Source organism: Littorina saxatilis, linkage group LG2 (genome assembly GCF_037325665.1).
Source record: "Littorina saxatilis isolate snail1 linkage group LG2, US_GU_Lsax_2.0, whole genome shotgun sequence".
Taxonomy (NCBI): Eukaryota; Metazoa; Mollusca; class Gastropoda; order Littorinimorpha; family Littorinidae; genus Littorina; species Littorina saxatilis.
Window position 1 is genome coordinate 11,795,518 of NC_090246.1, and position 17,114 is coordinate 11,812,631.

A 17,114-nucleotide genomic window follows, 5' to 3' on the forward strand; every position below is an offset into this window, starting at 1 on the left:
TAAGGTCAAAACAAGTCGAAATTTTGGGACTGCTGCCGGAAGGAGACCGTAATATATGGTTGCATCACTGTCAACTGGTTACAGAAAAAATCGTCTGCTCCAGTGAGCGCGGAAACCAAACGGTTGATTATCACGTGACACTTTTGCCATATTTAGTGTTGTTTGCACAGTAAATACAGCCGCGAAAAATAGCTCATTCTACAGAACATGCTCCAAATGGCCTCCGCGCCGATTCAGGCAAACTTGAACTCGCCGCGCAAAGTTATCAATCACCCGCACACACTCCTGTTGCGAGATTCCGCGAATGGTTGTTGTGATGGCTCGCTTGAGTTCTGCGATTGTCTGTGGGTTGTTCCTGTAGACGTTGTCTTTCAGGAACCCCCAAAGATAGAAATCTGGGGGATTTAAATTCGGGGGAGGCCATTTGGAGCATGTTCTGTAGAATGAGCATAACTTTCCTGAAAGACAAGCTAGAACGCTAACATTTTCTGTTGAAATCATGCAGAGGCTACTTGTGTGTGTAAATAAATTTTATGAAGATTGCTTTATTTTTGTTCAATTTATGACGTTTTGTTTGGGTACTCTTTTTTTTGGGTCACCCTGTACATGTCCGTGGGTTTTTCAATGTTCGGTTATTTCCGTGGCTTCATGCGGAAAGGGAACCGTCGTCTGCAATCAGCGACATGGACCATTCTGGTACTTGTTGCTGACAAAAACATGATTTTAACACAGAATTTAATGTCAGAATAGCTATATAAACGCTATTGTGTTTTCATCGTAGCAATAGGGTCCGATATTTAGACTCGAACAAGTATAATGCGACTCGTCTTCGACTCGTCGGCATTCTACTTGTCTCGTCTAAATATCGGGCCATATTGCTACGCTGAAAACACAATAGCTGGTAATATTAAGAAAAGCAATTATGATCCTAACCAACCTGTATTGAATTCCGTGAATATATTGTTGAAGAAAAGTACACTACCCCGAGATCTATCAACTTCTGGCGTGATATGTTTGGCATTAATGTCGACCAGTCACATTGGAACCTGGCCAAAAATGTAACCCAAGAATCCAGATTAAGAGAGCTGCACTGGAAAATATTACACACGATTTATCCAACAAATGTTCTTCTGTATAAAATTGGAATACGAATAACAACTGTGTGAATGGTGCTATACTGAATGAAAGAGTGTGACATGAAGTTCTTGTACATCATTGTAAAGAGTGTGAATGACGTTTTAGTTTAGATGTCAAGCGCTTAGAGCAAGCCTTTTTAACGAAAGTTTTTGATTTAGCGCTATATAAATGTTCTTATTATAGTGAGAGATGCCCCTTCTGTCCAACCGAAATAGATTACGTTGAACATTTTTTTGTTAATTGTAAGAAAATAAAAGTGCTATGGAGATACGTTGAACAAATTATTTATGAGAAATATAAAATAAGAATAGTCTTTGGAGTAGAACATATTTTGTGTGGTTATATTAATGGTGCTGACTCAATAAAATGCAAATATATAAATCACTTGATTTTGATAGGAAAGATGTGCATAAGCAAATATAGATACGGAACTCCCACTGATATTATAATAATGTTTGACAAAGAGAAACAAATACGAAATGTAGAATAGTGTATCATATATACTTCTTTTCTGGCTTCCCTCACCGCCCCCTCTTTCTTTCGTTTCGCTAAAAGGAGAACGGTACCGGGGTAAAGGCGGAACTTACATTGTTACACTAAACACCACTTGAATGAAAAGAGAACTGTTACTAAGAAAACTTTAGCACGCTTACAATTTGCTTTTCCTCTTACTTATTGTGATTGTTACTATGTTAACTCCATCATGACACCGCAACAAACAACACCTAAGTCAACCCAAACACAGACATATGTACGACAATAACCAACATTAAAGATGCAAGATTTTGTCCATTGTAGAAAACCACATACAATTGATAAATTTATAAAACGCCAATGAAGAAGGACGCTCAGCTGTAGAGAGAAAGAAAGAAAGAAGAGAAAAGGAAGACCAAAAAAACAAGTCGCGTAAGGCGAAAATACAATATTTAGTCAAGTAGCTGTCGAACTCACAGAATGAAACTGAACGCAACGCAACGCAGCAAGACCGTATACTCGTAGCATTGTCACTCCACCGCCCGTGGCAAAGGCAGTGTCCGTGGAATTGACAAGAAGAGCGGGGTATTCGTTGCGCTGAGAAGGATAGCACGCTTTTCTGTACCTCTCTTCGTTTTAACTTTCTGAGCGTGTTTTTAATCCAAACATATCATATCTATATATTTTTGGAATCAGGAACCGACAAGGAATAAGATGAAAGTGTTTTTAAATTGATTTCGAAAAAAAATTTTGATAATAATTTTTATATATTTAATTTTCAGAGCTTGTTTGTAATCCGAATATAACATATTTATATGTTTTTGGAATCAGCAAATGATGGAGAATAAGATAAACGTAAATTTGGATCGTTTTATAAATTTTTATTTCTTTTTACAATTTTCGATTTTTAATGACCAAAGTCATTAATTAATTTTTAAGCCACCAAGCTGAAATGCAATACCGAAGTCCGGGCTTTGTCGAAGATTACTTGACCAAAATTTCAACCAATTTGGTTGAAAAATGAGGGCGTGACAGTGCCGCCTCAACTTTCACGAAAAGCCGGATATGACGTCATCAAAGACATTTATCAAAAAAATGAAAAAAACGTTCGGGGATTTCATACCCAGGAACTCTCATGTCAAATTTCATAAAGATCGGTCCAGTAGTTTGGTCTGAATCGCTCTACACGCACGCACACACGCACGCACGCACACACATACACCACGACCCTCGTTTCGATTCCCCCTCGATGTTAAAATATTTAGTCAAAACTTGACTAAATATAAAAAGACAAAAAAACACCAAAAAAACCAACTTAGGGTTTCATTCTTTTCATTTATTTTTCAGCTTGAAGCGGACTGCATGCAACTGAGGCAAAAAAAAAAAAAAAAAAAAAAAAAAAGCTTGTGCTTGTTTTGTTCAAGGACAAATTGTTCCAGTGTCCGCAGTGCCCACTACTATGTCTAGAAAGCGATGTGGTCACCAGAAAAAGAGTACAAACAATTGTGCATGTGCATACAATTTGATTTGAAGGCAAACTATAATCACCAGCGTATTTTGTATGTTGTATTCTGTACTCCGGCCTGGGAGGGGGAAAAAAGTATATCATAAAGGGGCTAAACTCCTGGAGCTGGGGGATGACTTTAAAACAGTTGTTCCCCTTGTCTCTTTTTCCAGCATTCCCTTTTTCTGTCAGAAATCAGTGAATTATAGACAAACGTTTATTTAAAAAATAACAACAAACGGTAAATTATTATTTTGTATGTAAGTTTTTTCCTTTTGTACAACTGCTTTACAAACCTGGGGAATATTTACAGGGATTTTAATAAAACTTTTTTATTAAGGATTTGGTATGTGTGTAACGCTCAAATAATTAATCTCAGCAAGCGATTGTGCGTGGGGACGTAATACGTCTAGGGACACCGTCTTTTGACGGTGTAACATTCGAATCCATTTTTTTGTAGTCGCCCTGTTCTGAACAGGCGAGATATGGAAGTGAAATGTCATCAGTGGTACCGTCAACAGTGGTACTGTTTGAGAAGCGAGTAAAATTTAATTCTCTCCGATATCTGTTATGTGTTGTTTGTAATAGTATTTTTGTCCTGATGTTAACTCACCCTCCACCCCCCCCCCTCCCCCTTCCCCCCATTCCCCATAGTAAAGAAATGTATGTAATCACTTTGCACTTGTAGCGTTTTATTATTATTATTATTATTATTACTATTTATTATTATTATTGTTGAATTGTTTCTTGTATTGTTTTTGCTCTCCCTCACCCCTCAACTCCCTTTTCTGTACATAGTCTGATTTCTTTTTGTTTTAGTTCCTTTTATTTGGTGTTGAATGAAATGTGTTTTTACTGGGTTTTTTAATTTTCCATGTACCCTCACGGGGTTTTATTGGAATAATAAAACTTGACTTGACTTGACTTGACTTGTAAAATCCCTAGCATAAGCCCACCCCCCCCCCCCCCCCCCCCCCCCTGTGCACAGATTAAGGGCAAAATTGGGGGGTGGGCGTTTGCTAGGGATAGACCCCTTTGCACAAAGTAAGTTTTGTGCTCAACCGTGTAATTGAGTGAATACAAACCCAGAAAGCATGTAAGTTAGGTCGTGTGAGTAGAAGTGAAGGAAAAAAGAAAAAAAAGGACTTTGAGGCAAAGAAGGCCAACCATGAGAGAGAGAGAGAGAGAGAGAGAGAGAGAGAGAGAGAGAGAGAGAGAGAGAGAGAGAGAGAGAGAGAGAGAGAGAGAGAGAGAGAGAGAGAGAGAGAGAGAGAGAGAGAGAGAGAGACTGGCTCTTCTGAAAACAACACGAGCATAGTCATTCATATAAATTTATGAGTAAAAAGACCTTTGCAAGGACAAACAATAACAACACAATTCCGGGAAAAAGAAACTTGATGAAATGTCCAAATGTCAACACCAAGGAAGCCCTTTCTTTCTGTACAGGGAAGAAATTACACGATCGTCTTTGGAAATGAAACGTTAACTGAACTTGGATTTATCTTTCTGAGAAAGAAAAACCCAAAAACTTAGGGAAAAAAAGAGAAGAGAAACTCGAAAAAACATGAACGATGGGTGGGAGTGAGGAGAGGGGACAAAGAATAAGAAAAAAGGAAAGAAACACGAAAAGGTAAAGAAGGGGAAAAAGATGACTTTTAGAACAGTCTGCACAAATCCTGGTGAAAGTGAGCCTATAGTCTCTTTGAAAAAATCAGGGTGGGCGTTTGCTAGGTAGTTACCCCTGTGCACAACTTTTGGCCCAAAGTGGGGGGTGGGCGTTTGCTAGATGGTGGGCTTATGCTAGGGATTTTACAGTAAAGGAAGAAAGGTACATAAACTGATGGAACGGTTAAACCAGCAAAAAAATCATAAATTCCACGGCACACACAGCCTCCCGTAGACCATTCGTTTCTGATCACTGAGCTCCCCGAGCCTCTACTCACAGTACAAACGAACTTACATTTGAACGGGAACATCCTGGCTGCTTTCCGTCTAGACGGTGAGACATTTTTAAAGAATTTATTTTCGGGGACTGTCTGATCGGACAATCAGGCGCCTCGTTTTGGCGCTAGAACTAACTCTTAAAATCTAAATAATAAATTGACAGCTTGTAACACAAACATTATTTAATCATAAAATATTTCTTTTTTCGTCAAGACAAGATCAGTACATGATTAACAATTCGAATTTTTGAAAGTTTAAAAAAAAAGATAGCCCGGAAGCAGGGTTACGAAAGGTCGTGTCTCACAGCACACAATTTTTCTGCACAGCGCTCGCTTTTTTTGAAGGTAACCGCCGCCGATAAGTTCGAGTGACTCGCAGCCGTTTGTTGCGTTTTAGAATAACGTGCTATTGCAGATACTGCGAGTCGCATTGAAATCACAAACTGACGACTAAATTGTGGAAAAAAGGAAAGTGGATCACACGGGTCCATGATGGCTCAGGGGTTAGATAAACCACGAAATCTGGTGTGTGGTTTACGCGAGCTAAATAGCTATTCAAACGACCTGTGTCATGTAATGCTAATAAATGCTATTGCAAATGTGTTCCCTAAGGTTAGAACTATTTTTTTTCATGAGAAGATTTAAATCGTTTTGTAAAGCAGTTGAGACGGACTGGGGCTTTAACCCACCAGGCGCGGCCGGTGTAGGAACCGGTCCGGTCCCCCCTCTGAAGTAGTCCCCCGGGGGACCAATTCGTGGCAAAAACTGCTCTATAATGGTCCCCCCTTAGACATCCAGCCTCGTTTTTCTTGTTACAATGTTAGTAATGTTACCAGCAATTTTAGAGAAAAGAAAGGAAAGAATCAGAGACTGGTTTCATTTCTTCTTATCAGTATTTATTTATTATTCATTTTATTTCATGTGATTTTTCTTTTGAACGGCATTATAAATCAGATCTATTTTATTTTCTGCAAAATATAGTCAAACAAAGAGATTGCTGTCTGTGCACTACATAATACCGGACGAAGATATAGATTGAAAATGGCTTGAGTGCCTAAGAAAAACGAGGCTGGATGTCTAAGGGGGGACCATTATAGAGCAGTTTTTGCCACGAATTGGTCCCCCGGGGGACTACTTCAGAGGGGGGACCGGACCGGATCCTACACCGGGATTCCGAACCCACAACCTACTGATGGGGAGGCATGAGCGGTCAATGACAGGGTTTTTGCATCAATTTTGAGGGGTACCACAACAAAAGGACACCTTTAGATTGATGCAGAGAACCTTCTGTTTTTGACCGCTCATGTAATCGGCACCTGCATTAGATAGCCATACAAAAAAACAAAACAAAAACAAAGGAGAGAAGAAAAAAAAAGTAAGAAGAAAAAAGAAAAAAAAAGAAAAAAAAAGTCACTGCGTGTTAGACTGATTGCATCGTTCCCTTGTGTGTGCAGGTCATCTGTGGTATTTTCCTCACGCTGTTCGTGCTTCTGTGCACGGTACTCAGCAAGAGCACTCTGCTGCTCATCACCTCCTCCATCTACAAGAACGCCACGCTCTACTGCACGGAGGTGGAAGGTGGACGCCAGTTCTACAGCTGCTCCAGAGCGTACCCTGATGACATCAAGGGCACCATTTACAAATTTTCGCAAAATGTCCAGGTTTGTGATGATTTGCGCCATATAAATACCCTTATTATTTATTATTTACTCGTGATTTTAGAACTCATGGCTATGGTAGGATTTGCGCCATATAAATACCCTTATTATTTATTAATTATTTACTCGTGATTTTAGAACTCAGGGCTGAAGTGTACGAAGCGAAAGTGGGTGCCACCCAAATGTTTGGTACGCACCCGCAGGGTAGGATGGGTTGAAATTGAGATCTGTTGGGTTTTCAAACAATCAGACCCTACGGCTTCACCGGTTTCGCTTCATACACCTCAGTCGAGTTCTCCAAACACAACATTAACAACTTGATGATCTAAATTAGGTACATGCACATATAATTCATTGTTGTGTTCATTTTCAGGTTGAGTTATGTTATTCAAAACACATGTTTTCTTATTGATCGGTGAAAGACGGAGGGGGGCAGAATATTCAGTGGAATACATGTACGAATCTTGGGGGAAATGTCTTTTGTAAATGATAGTACAGTGGAACCCCCCTTTTAAGACCTCCAAGAATCTGGGAAAATCAGGTCTTCAAAAGGAGGGGGTCTTAAAATGGGGGTACATTTACACAGCTTATGAACAAAAAGTCTGAGAAAACAGGGTCTTAAAAGGGAGGGAGTCTCAAATTGGGGATTCCGCTGTAATGTTATCCAGGACCTATGTTTGGCTTACGTGAGCCTATGCGATGGTAAACTCTGTCTGTCTGTGCGTGTGTGTGTGTGATAGAAACTTTAACATTTGAAGACGTCACATTATGGCGTAAGAGGGTTAGACGTCACGCGAAGGAATTACTGAAAGTCTCGGTCATTGTTATTTTGAGCGGGCCGAGACTAGTTGGCAGTCGTGTCCCTGTAAGTAGGCTACACATGCAGACAGACAGATCTAGATCTAGTGTCTCGCTTTCTTGCACAGTGTCACCTATGCTTACTGTGTGTGCGTGTGTGTGTGTGTGTGTGTGTGTGTGTGTGTGTGTGTGTGTGTGTGTGTGTGTGTGTGTGTGTGTGTGTGTGTGTGTGTGTGACGGAGTGATTGAGTTTGTGTTACTGTTTGTCGATTTCTTACGTGAGCCTTGAAGGCTTCGCCTCTTGTTTGACTGTGTGTTGATGGTGTTCAGGTGCGGTGGATCTGGGCGCTATTCGTGGTGATAGCGGCACCCTACCTACTGACCTTCATCAAGTGTTCGTGGCGGGCTTGCTTCAAGACCACTCGCACCCCCACCTTCTCCGCTTTCTTGACCGTGAGTACAGTGGACAGTGCTGGAGCTAGTGCTCGTATGAGAGGGAGGGGCTTTCTAAATGAGGCAGGGGTACAAGGGCTGGCGGGGAGTCCCAGATGCTGTTGAAATTTAGCATTTGAAAGAGGTATTTGGGTCTCTCCTGTTAAAAAAAAAAGGTACACTTGCCGTGTAAGGGATGGCTTTCGGAACCTAGGATCACACACCCCCCCCCCCCCCCTCGATCCCGCCCTGGTGGACAACACCATCGCACCTGTTGATGACTAGCTCTATCTTGCCCACACATTTTTTTTCTTTTTCATTACGTTATATCCTATATTGTTTGAAAGAACGATGTTGATCTGATGTTAGGTTTTATCTTTAAATGTCCTTGTGCAATATCGTTTTTGTAAATGTGAGGCAGGCCTTTAGGCAAATTTTTGTTTAGTAAAGACAGGCAATAAAGTATTTGTTCTTTTTCTTGTTATTGTTATTGTTTGTATCCTATTACTGGGAAATTGGATTGCTACCCTAGTGCGTGTGTTTTTAGGTGTAATCGGTATATGTGTACCTGGCAGTGACCTAGACGATTTGTATACTTCTTATGCATCACATGAAACTAAATGGATGCTGTTTCTGAATGTTTTTTTTTTGGAGGTTTTATTGTGACAGAATTTCTTCAACGGTTCCTTTATTTCGATTCAAACATAATCTTAAATGAACTGTACGTGTACAGTACTGTAATTTTTTGACTTTCTTATTTCTGCAGGTGTTCATTTCAGAAACTCTGAATACGGTGGGAGTGTGTCTGTTCGCCTTTCAAGTGTTACCATCTTTGGACTCGCTGAGAGGCCTGGTGCTATCTGTGGGCATGGCCTTCATTCCCGCTCTGTTAAAACTGTTCGACAAAGAGAGCGACAAGGGCCGACACTGCATCACCTATTTCATAGACATTCTAGCCATCGTCGTCCAGCTGTCAGCGCTGCTAGCCTGGACAATCAGAGACATTATCTTTGACGAAGTGACGTCAGAAACATGGTCCATTCCTGTTTCTCTGTTCCTGATTTCATGCGGCTACTGGGAGAACTACGTCAACAAATACACCACCTTAGGCGGGTTGGGCACCAAGCTTCGAGAACTGAAGAAGAACACACGCCGCATGCGCGTCAAGATCTACATCGGTGTCAGCGCGTGGAAGATCGTGTTGACCTTGGCCTTGATGACGGCCATCATCAGTGACCTCGACTTCAAGTGCCTGGAGGTGCTGTACTTTGAGGGAGACAACGGGGTGAAGGGGTGTCCGCATCTCAACGACCCGTACAATGTGGCCAACGTGGAGGCGCAGGAGTATTTCAACGACGCTTTCTGGGTCATGCTCGTGCAGCTCGCCGCCTGTCTTGCGTGCTACAGCTTTGCCAAGACGGCCTGCAAAGTTTTGCTCCAGGTAAGCTTTTAGTTGATACTCTAGTTCGATTTTTTTGCATTGTAAATCGCAAATCTGCATGGTTGAACTTACAGAACCGAAAATAACGTTTGGGCAATCTGTGAAAAATTAATGTAAAACTTGAGTAAGTTTAATAAACTCTAAGTCTAACACAAAAGTTAGAACAGTCGGTGGATTCCTTAGTGACACTCCATCTGTCCGGACCCCGCCCCCTGTTCGTTCTCCCGATTATTCTTTATCATTTGCGTTTCGAAGATAACGTTCAGGTATCGGAAAGCTCACGAAGTTGTTTTGTTTTCGTTCCTTGGTTTGTTTAACAATGTTTAAGTCTTTGTTTATTTGTTTGTAAAAAACAAATTCCAGTTTGTTTTTCTTGCGTCTCTTATTTTTCCACGAATAACTATGGACATTTTTCTCATTTCATTTTTTTTCTCTCCCCTTCCCACCCCAGTGGAAAGCCAGCAGCAACGGAGTCGCGCACCCAGGTGTCTGCGTGTTTAGGTGTATTTAGCCACCTGCACTTATGGCAGAATGACCAAGGTCTTTTACGTGCCATTGTGATGACACGGGGGTGGGACATGGCTTCCGTCTCTGGGTCTGCACATGACCCGTGTCCGTCCCGGCCCGAATTCGATCCTGCGACCTTCCGATCACAAGTCCAGTGCTCTACCAACTGAGCTATTTCAGCAGATGTTCTGCTTTCCTTGCCGACCTATTCCATATATTCTTGCGCGTTTCTCTTCTTTTGTCGTGTGTAATCAAAGCATTCCTTCCGCATGTTCCTCTCACCAGGTGGGAAGTTTCGCTCTCCCTCTGACCCTCGCCACCCCCATCCTCCTCGGCGCCTTCATCAGCGAGTGCGAGACGTGGAACGGCGCTAACAGCGACATCAACAACATCATCAGCAGCAACGCCACGACCTATGACCCTGATGCAGAAACCGGTCTCTTTGGACTGCCCTCCTATCTGTACTGGACGTGTGACGTCAATGGTCGCGCGCATAACTACCTGTACACCTTGCTGGCCGACTATTACCTGCCGGCCGCTGTCCTCTGGTGGCTGTCCTTTATCTGGGTCACTGCCCACATCTGGTTCCCCAGCGTAGAGAGGCTTGTGCAGACTGAGAGGTGAGTGTGTGAGGTAGGGGGTGGAGCTGATGTGTGGAGGTTCAAGAAAAAGTTGAGCCAGGGTAAAACTCATTTAAATGCGAAGTGGTGGGGGAGGAGGGGGGGGGGGATAAGGAGGGGGCGGTGCAAACTTTGTGAATACAACAATGGAGAGAAAGGGTAAATCAGAGGGACAATAACAGAGGAAAGAAAGGAATTTTTTGTTTGTTTGTTTGCTTAACGCCCAGCCGACCACGAAGGGCCATATCAGGGCGGTGCTGCTTTGACATTTAACGTGCGCCACACACAAGACAGAAGTCGCAGCACAGGCTTCATGTCTCACCCAGTCACATTATTCTGACACCGGACCAACCAGTCCTAGCACTAACCCCATAAAGCCAGACGCCAGGCGGAGCAGCCACTAGATTGCCAATTTCAAAGTCTTAGGTATGACCCGGCCGGGGTTCGAACCCACGACCTCCCGATCACGGAGCGGACGCCTTACCACTAGGAAAGAAAGGAATAATGGCATCTTAAATTAAAAGCTTCGTAAAAGAAAAACTTTTCAAAGAAGTATGAAACTGAAGGATATATTGTCGTCGATCTATGTTTATGTGATCAATTTGTCTAGGCCTATGGCTGACAGAGGCCAATTTACAGGCTTCAAACTTACGCAGAGAAAGTTCATTCTTTTGTGCGTTTTTTTGCGGTATTTTTGCCTGGAATCTATTTCTTCATCTGGTTCTTGTTCTCTTATAGAGAACCTGTTGCGTCTGTATAGCTGAAGTGTATATTTCGTTTTTCTCCGTGTCCAGGTTGTTCGTTCAGCCTCTGTACTGTGGGGTGTTCCTGGAACAGTCTCTGATCCTCAACAGACGCCGAGACGACAAGGACAGGGAAGCCAAGACTGAAAAGGTAAACTAACCCTTTACCGATTCCCTCTATCTACGTCTCTGCACTCCTATGTCACTCTCAAGCGCTATAGCCGGTTTTGACTGATGTGCTCAAGAGAGACCACTTCGCTGGAGATACCTTAGTTTTAAAAAGATCCTGCATTGTTTTCATATTCTCAGTTTGTTAGGGTTCAGAACGGAGCTATCCATTACGTAAGACACTCTGTGTGAACATGTGTGTTAACATATTAAGTATTGTTTTCGCATCACGAGTTCTTTGGGGTTTAGTAAGGAACTTTGCATAATGAAAATGGGTTTTTTCTTGCGGATATGTGTGTACATGCAATCGTGCGGGTTTCTGTTTACGCTGGATTTTGTAAGCACGCAGTTTTGCGTGTGCTTCGTTTACACACTTTCTATTGCAAGTGAAGTTATGTAAGAAAATGTCTCATTTGTAATTTCTTTTTCCTGCCCGCTCGATGTTCACGTTTTCATTTTTTCCTCACAGAAAACAGCGCTGCAATTCTTCCAAGCGGAACACGACCAGGCGCATGAGTCAGGGTTCAAACCACGGGGTTCTCTGCGTACTGACGTCACACCCATGATCTACGTGTGCGCCACCTTGTGGCACGAAACGGAGAAAGAGATGAACCAAGTCCTCAAGTCCCTTTTCAGGTAATTTTGTTTATTGTTTCGTTGCCATGTTTTTTTTCTTCTGAATTACCCCTCAAATTGTGCTCTTGAACTGTTTCACTTGTAAGCTTGTGTTTTAACTATTCGAATATAACACATGACCTAATATCAGAGGTTAAAGGTTTGTGTTCGTCTGCCTTTCTGCTTGCCTGTCTTCCTGTCTGCCTGCTGTCTGTTGTCTGTTGTCGGTCTCTCTGTCTGTCTATGTTTAATAGTGTGCGAATGCATGCGGTCTTGCATTTGCTTTCAATGTCGGCTTTACAGAAGAATTGGATGCCGTTTATTGAATGTAAAACAAAGTATTATTGTGGCGTTGAACATAATTACAAAATACAACTATTAATTGAAGCATTTTGTTTTTTCACAGGCTTGATCTAGACCAATGTACAAGAAAACATGCGTACGTCTTCTTCGACGTCGTGGATCCTGACTACTACGAATTCGAAGGTAGGATCTTGAACTTTACATCCTGAGTAAGAAAGATGCATTGCATAATAAAAATAACACATTACAAATTACAATGTAAACACAAAAACTGTGAAGCTCTCAATTTACTCTCTTAGTACCAGCCATTGTCATGCCCCAATTTTGACGAAGTTTTTATGTATGTCCGTTCAGAATCCGTCCCATTCATGTACAAATCAGAGAAACGGCATGGCTACAGGGATTAGACACCACACTCTATTGCAGTTTTTGCATCTCAAATGATTCAATCTACCAAGTCTCGTTGCAAAAACAACGTTTTTGCTGACGAACCTGGAATTTCATGTATCCTTATATTGTTATAAAACAGTTTAAGAATCAAGCAGATAGACTGCTAACGTTCCAAAATTCAGAATTTAAAAAAAAAAATAATGGTACATAAATTTACCATTCTTGGTTGTTGTTGCTTTTTTGTATAATAAAAGAGTGTATCACACCGTAGATAATTGAAATCGTGTCTCTATTTGCAGAGTGTATCACACCGTAGATAATTGAAATCGTGTCTCTCTATTTGCAGAGTGTATCACACCGTAGATAATTGAAATCATGTCTCTCTATTTGCAGAGTGTATCACACCGTAGATAATTGAAATCGTGTCTCTATTTGCAGAGTGTATCACACCGTAGATAATTGAAATCGTGTCTCTATTTGCAGAGTGTATCACACCGTAGATAATTGAAATCATGTCTCTCTATTTGCAGAGTGTATCACACCGTAGATAATTGAAATCGTGTCTCTCTATTTGCAGAGTGTATCACACCGTAGATAATTGAAATCATGTCTCTCTATTTGCAGAGTGTATCACACCGTAGATAATTGAAATCATGTCTCTATTTGCAGAGTGTATCACACCGTAGATAATTGAAATCATGTCTCTCTATTTGCAGAGTGTATCACACCGTAGATAATTGAAATCATGTCTCTCTATTTGCAGAGTGTATCACACCGTAGATAATTGAAATCGTGTCTCTCTATTTGCAGAGTGTATCACACCGTAGATAATTGAAATCATGTCTCTCTATTTGCAGAGTGTATCACACCGTAGATAATTGAAATCATGTCTCTCTATTTGCAGAGTGTATCACACCGTAGATAATTGAAATCATGTCTCTCTATTTGCAGAGTGTATCACACCGTAGATAATTGAAATCGTGTCTCTCTATTTGCAGAGTGTATCACACCGTAGATAATTGAAATCATGTCTCTCTATTTGCAGAGTGTATCACACCGTAGATAATTGAAATCGTGTCTCTCTATTTGCAGAGTGTATCACACCGTAGATAATTGAAATCATGTCTCTCTATTTGCAGAGTGTATCACACCGTAGATAATTGAAATCATGTCTCTCTATTTGCAGAGTGTATCACACCGTAGATAATTGAAATCATGTCTCTCTATTTGCAGAGTGTATCACACCGTAGATAATTGAAATCATGTCTCTCTATTTGCAGAGTGTATCACACCGTAGATAATTGAAATCATGTCTCTCTATTTGCAGAGTGTATCACACCGTAGATAATTGAAATCATGTCTCTCTATTTGCAGAGTGTATCACACCGTAGATAATTGAAATCATGTCTCTCTATTTGCAGAGTGTATCACACCGTAGATAATTGAAATCATGTCTCTCTATTTGCAGAGTGTATCACACCGTAGATACTTGAAATCGTGTCTCTCTATTTGCAGAGTGTATCACACCGTAGATAATTGAAATCATGTCTCTCTATTTGCAGAGTGTATCACACCGTAGATAATTGAAATCGTGTCTCTCTATTTGCAGAGTGTATCACACCGTAGATAATTGAAATCATGTCTCTCTATTTGCAGAGTGTATCACACCGTAGATAATTGAAATCATGTCTCTCTATTTGCAGAGTGTATCACACCGTAGATAATTGAAATCATGTCTCTCTATTTGCAGAGTGTATCACACCGTAGATAATTGAAATCATGTCTCTCTATTTGCAGAGTGTATCACACCGTAGATAATTGAAATCATGTCTCTCTATTTGCAGAGTGTATCACACCGTAGATAATTGAAATCATGTCTCTCTATTTGCAGAGTGTATCACACCGTAGATAATTGAAATCATGTCTCTCTATTTGCAGAGTGTATCACACCGTAGATAATTGAAATCATGTCTCTCTATTTGCAGAGTGTATCACACCGTAGATAATTGAAATCATGTCTCTCTATTTGCAGAGTGTATCACACCGTAGATAATTGAAATCATGTCTCTATATTTGCAGAGTGTATCACACCGTAGATAATTGAAATCATGTCTCTCTATTTGCAGAGTGTATCACACCGTAGATAATTGAAATCATGTCTCTCTATTTGCAGAGTGTATCACACCGTAGATAATTGAAATCGTGTCTCTCTATTTGCAGAGTGTATCACACCGTAGATAATTGAAATCATGTCTCTCTATTTGCAGAGTGTATCACACCGTAGATAATTGAAATCATGTCTCTATTTGCAGAGTGTATCACACCGTAGATAATTGAAATCATGTCTCTCTATTTGCAGAGTGTATCACACCGTAGATAATTGAAATCATGTCTCTCTATTTGCAGAGTGTATCACACCGTAGATAATTGAAATCATGTCTCTCTATTTGCAGCACATTTCTTCTTTGACGACGCTTTCGAGCCCCACGATGACGAAGACCCAGAGTACAGAGCCAATGACTTTGTCAAACAGCTCGTACGGGCTATGGACAATGCAGCTTCGTGAGTTCTTGGATTTTACCTGACTGTCCAGTTATTTTTGTTATTTGCTGTTTAACTTGAAATTACAGCCAGCGAGATAATTCTCTAATAATTGCCTTGTCAAACTCACCATATATTTATTAAACGAAAAAGTTTGTAAAAAAAATATACCGTATTAAACAAACTTCGTTTTTGGAAGAAGAAAAAAAAGGCTAAACATTAGGATCGTTGGTAAATTTTGTAGCGCTCCATCGCTCCTGCATTTGCCCCATACTGTGAATGAAATAACTTCTTGAAGAGACCAATTCTATTAAGAAAATACTCGAGCTCTACAACCCTTCATGAAAGTTGTCCTGTACGCTTTCTTATAAATGTTCACAAGACTGTGTGTTTGGGTAATTTGCAGAGCCGTCCATCGGTCCCAGATCCGCCTTGACCCGCCAGTGAAGTACCCGACACCGTACGGCGGACGTCTGGAGTGGACACTACCCGGTCAGAACAAGCTGGCTGTCCACCTCAAGGACAAGACCAGAGTCCGACACAAGAAACGGTGGAGCCAGGTGAGTGTGTCCACAAAGAGTCCCGTTATCAAATGAACATTGTTTTTCGAACAGAATAGATATTGGAGAAAAAACAAACATATTGTGTGGACATTTTGTTTTGAATATTATCCACCCGAGAAAGAACCCCGTTGTATAATGGAGATATTCGTTATATAGCCATCTACACAAAAGAGACCCCTGTTAAAGAATGGAAACTGTAGTACAAACACACACATATAAACAGACACACACACAAAAAACACACACACACACACGCACGCCAGCACACGCACGCACGCACACACACGCACGCTCGCACATACACGCACGCATGCACGCACACGCACGCACCCACATTCACGCACGCACGCATACTCACGCACACACATACACACCTACGCACATACACACACACAATCACACACACACACACGCACGCACGCACGCATACACACACAAACACACACACACACACACACACACACCACCTCCTCGAAAGGGAGCTGCTAAGCCTGGAAACAACTCTATTTTATATTTATTCTCGCTTTTCTTGTCTTCTCCACCTTTACCTTTTTGTATCTGCCTATTTTACAGGTAATGTACATGTACTACCTGCTGGGTCATCGCCTGGTGGCCCAGAAGCTGCCCGACGCGCGCCGCAAGCAGATCATCGCGGACAACACGTATATGCTGACGCTGGACGGGGACGTAGACTTCCAGCCCTCCGCCGTGCAGCTGCTGGTCGACAGGATGAAGAAGAACGACAAGGTCGGAGCTGCCTGTGGCCGTATTCATCCCATTGGAACTGGTAAGACTCAAGTTCTCGGAGATTTGTATTGTGTGAAGTAGAAAGTGTATCATGTTTTTGTTTTGTTTTATTTAGTTTGTGGACCAAACACGTCATTTTTTTGTCAACAGCAGAAACCAAACTTGTAAGACTTCAGTTGTCGGTGCTTTTCTTGATGTGAAGATGAAAGATCATCATATGTTTTATATGTTTTCGTTTGCAAAACCAAAGATGCCATTGTTTTGTTTACAATAGAAAGAATTCGAGTGTTTTATTTACAGACATGAAAGAAAAGACATTCACATCGCGACCTCCATCATGGATTGTCGAGAAAGCTCTCAAAAACAGGCCTCTGTGACGTCACACCTCAAACCGTGTGGCTGATTCTGAATATGTTGTCATTTGACAATTGCACGAGTCTCTGGATTTCGGGGAAGTCTTCGTGTTATTTGAATTTTCCTCTCCACTAATCTCGGCGTGGAAAAAAAAAATTTGTTTCGTCTCGAAACGA

General features: G+C 41.3%; 1 protein-coding gene across 2 annotated transcripts in view; it reads left to right on the top strand.

Annotated features, from left to right (window-relative positions):
- The window catches only part of LOC138958203 (chitin synthase chs-2-like), a 49,586-nt gene that overhangs the window by 19,785 nt on the left and 12,687 nt on the right, over positions 1–17,114 (top strand). For both annotated transcript variants that reach the window (XM_070329293.1, XM_070329294.1), the window contains 10 exons: positions 6,513–6,719; positions 7,845–7,967; positions 8,713–9,387; positions 10,180–10,514; positions 11,309–11,408; positions 11,895–12,061; positions 12,447–12,526; positions 15,187–15,295; positions 15,681–15,834; positions 16,411–16,624. In XM_070329293.1, coding sequence (XP_070185394.1) covers positions 6,513–6,719; positions 7,845–7,967; positions 8,713–9,387; positions 10,180–10,514; positions 11,309–11,408; positions 11,895–12,061; positions 12,447–12,526; positions 15,187–15,295; positions 15,681–15,834; positions 16,411–16,624 — 2,164 coding nt within the window. The remainder of the gene's footprint in view (positions 1–6,512; positions 6,720–7,844; positions 7,968–8,712; positions 9,388–10,179; positions 10,515–11,308; positions 11,409–11,894; positions 12,062–12,446; positions 12,527–15,186; positions 15,296–15,680; positions 15,835–16,410; positions 16,625–17,114) is intronic.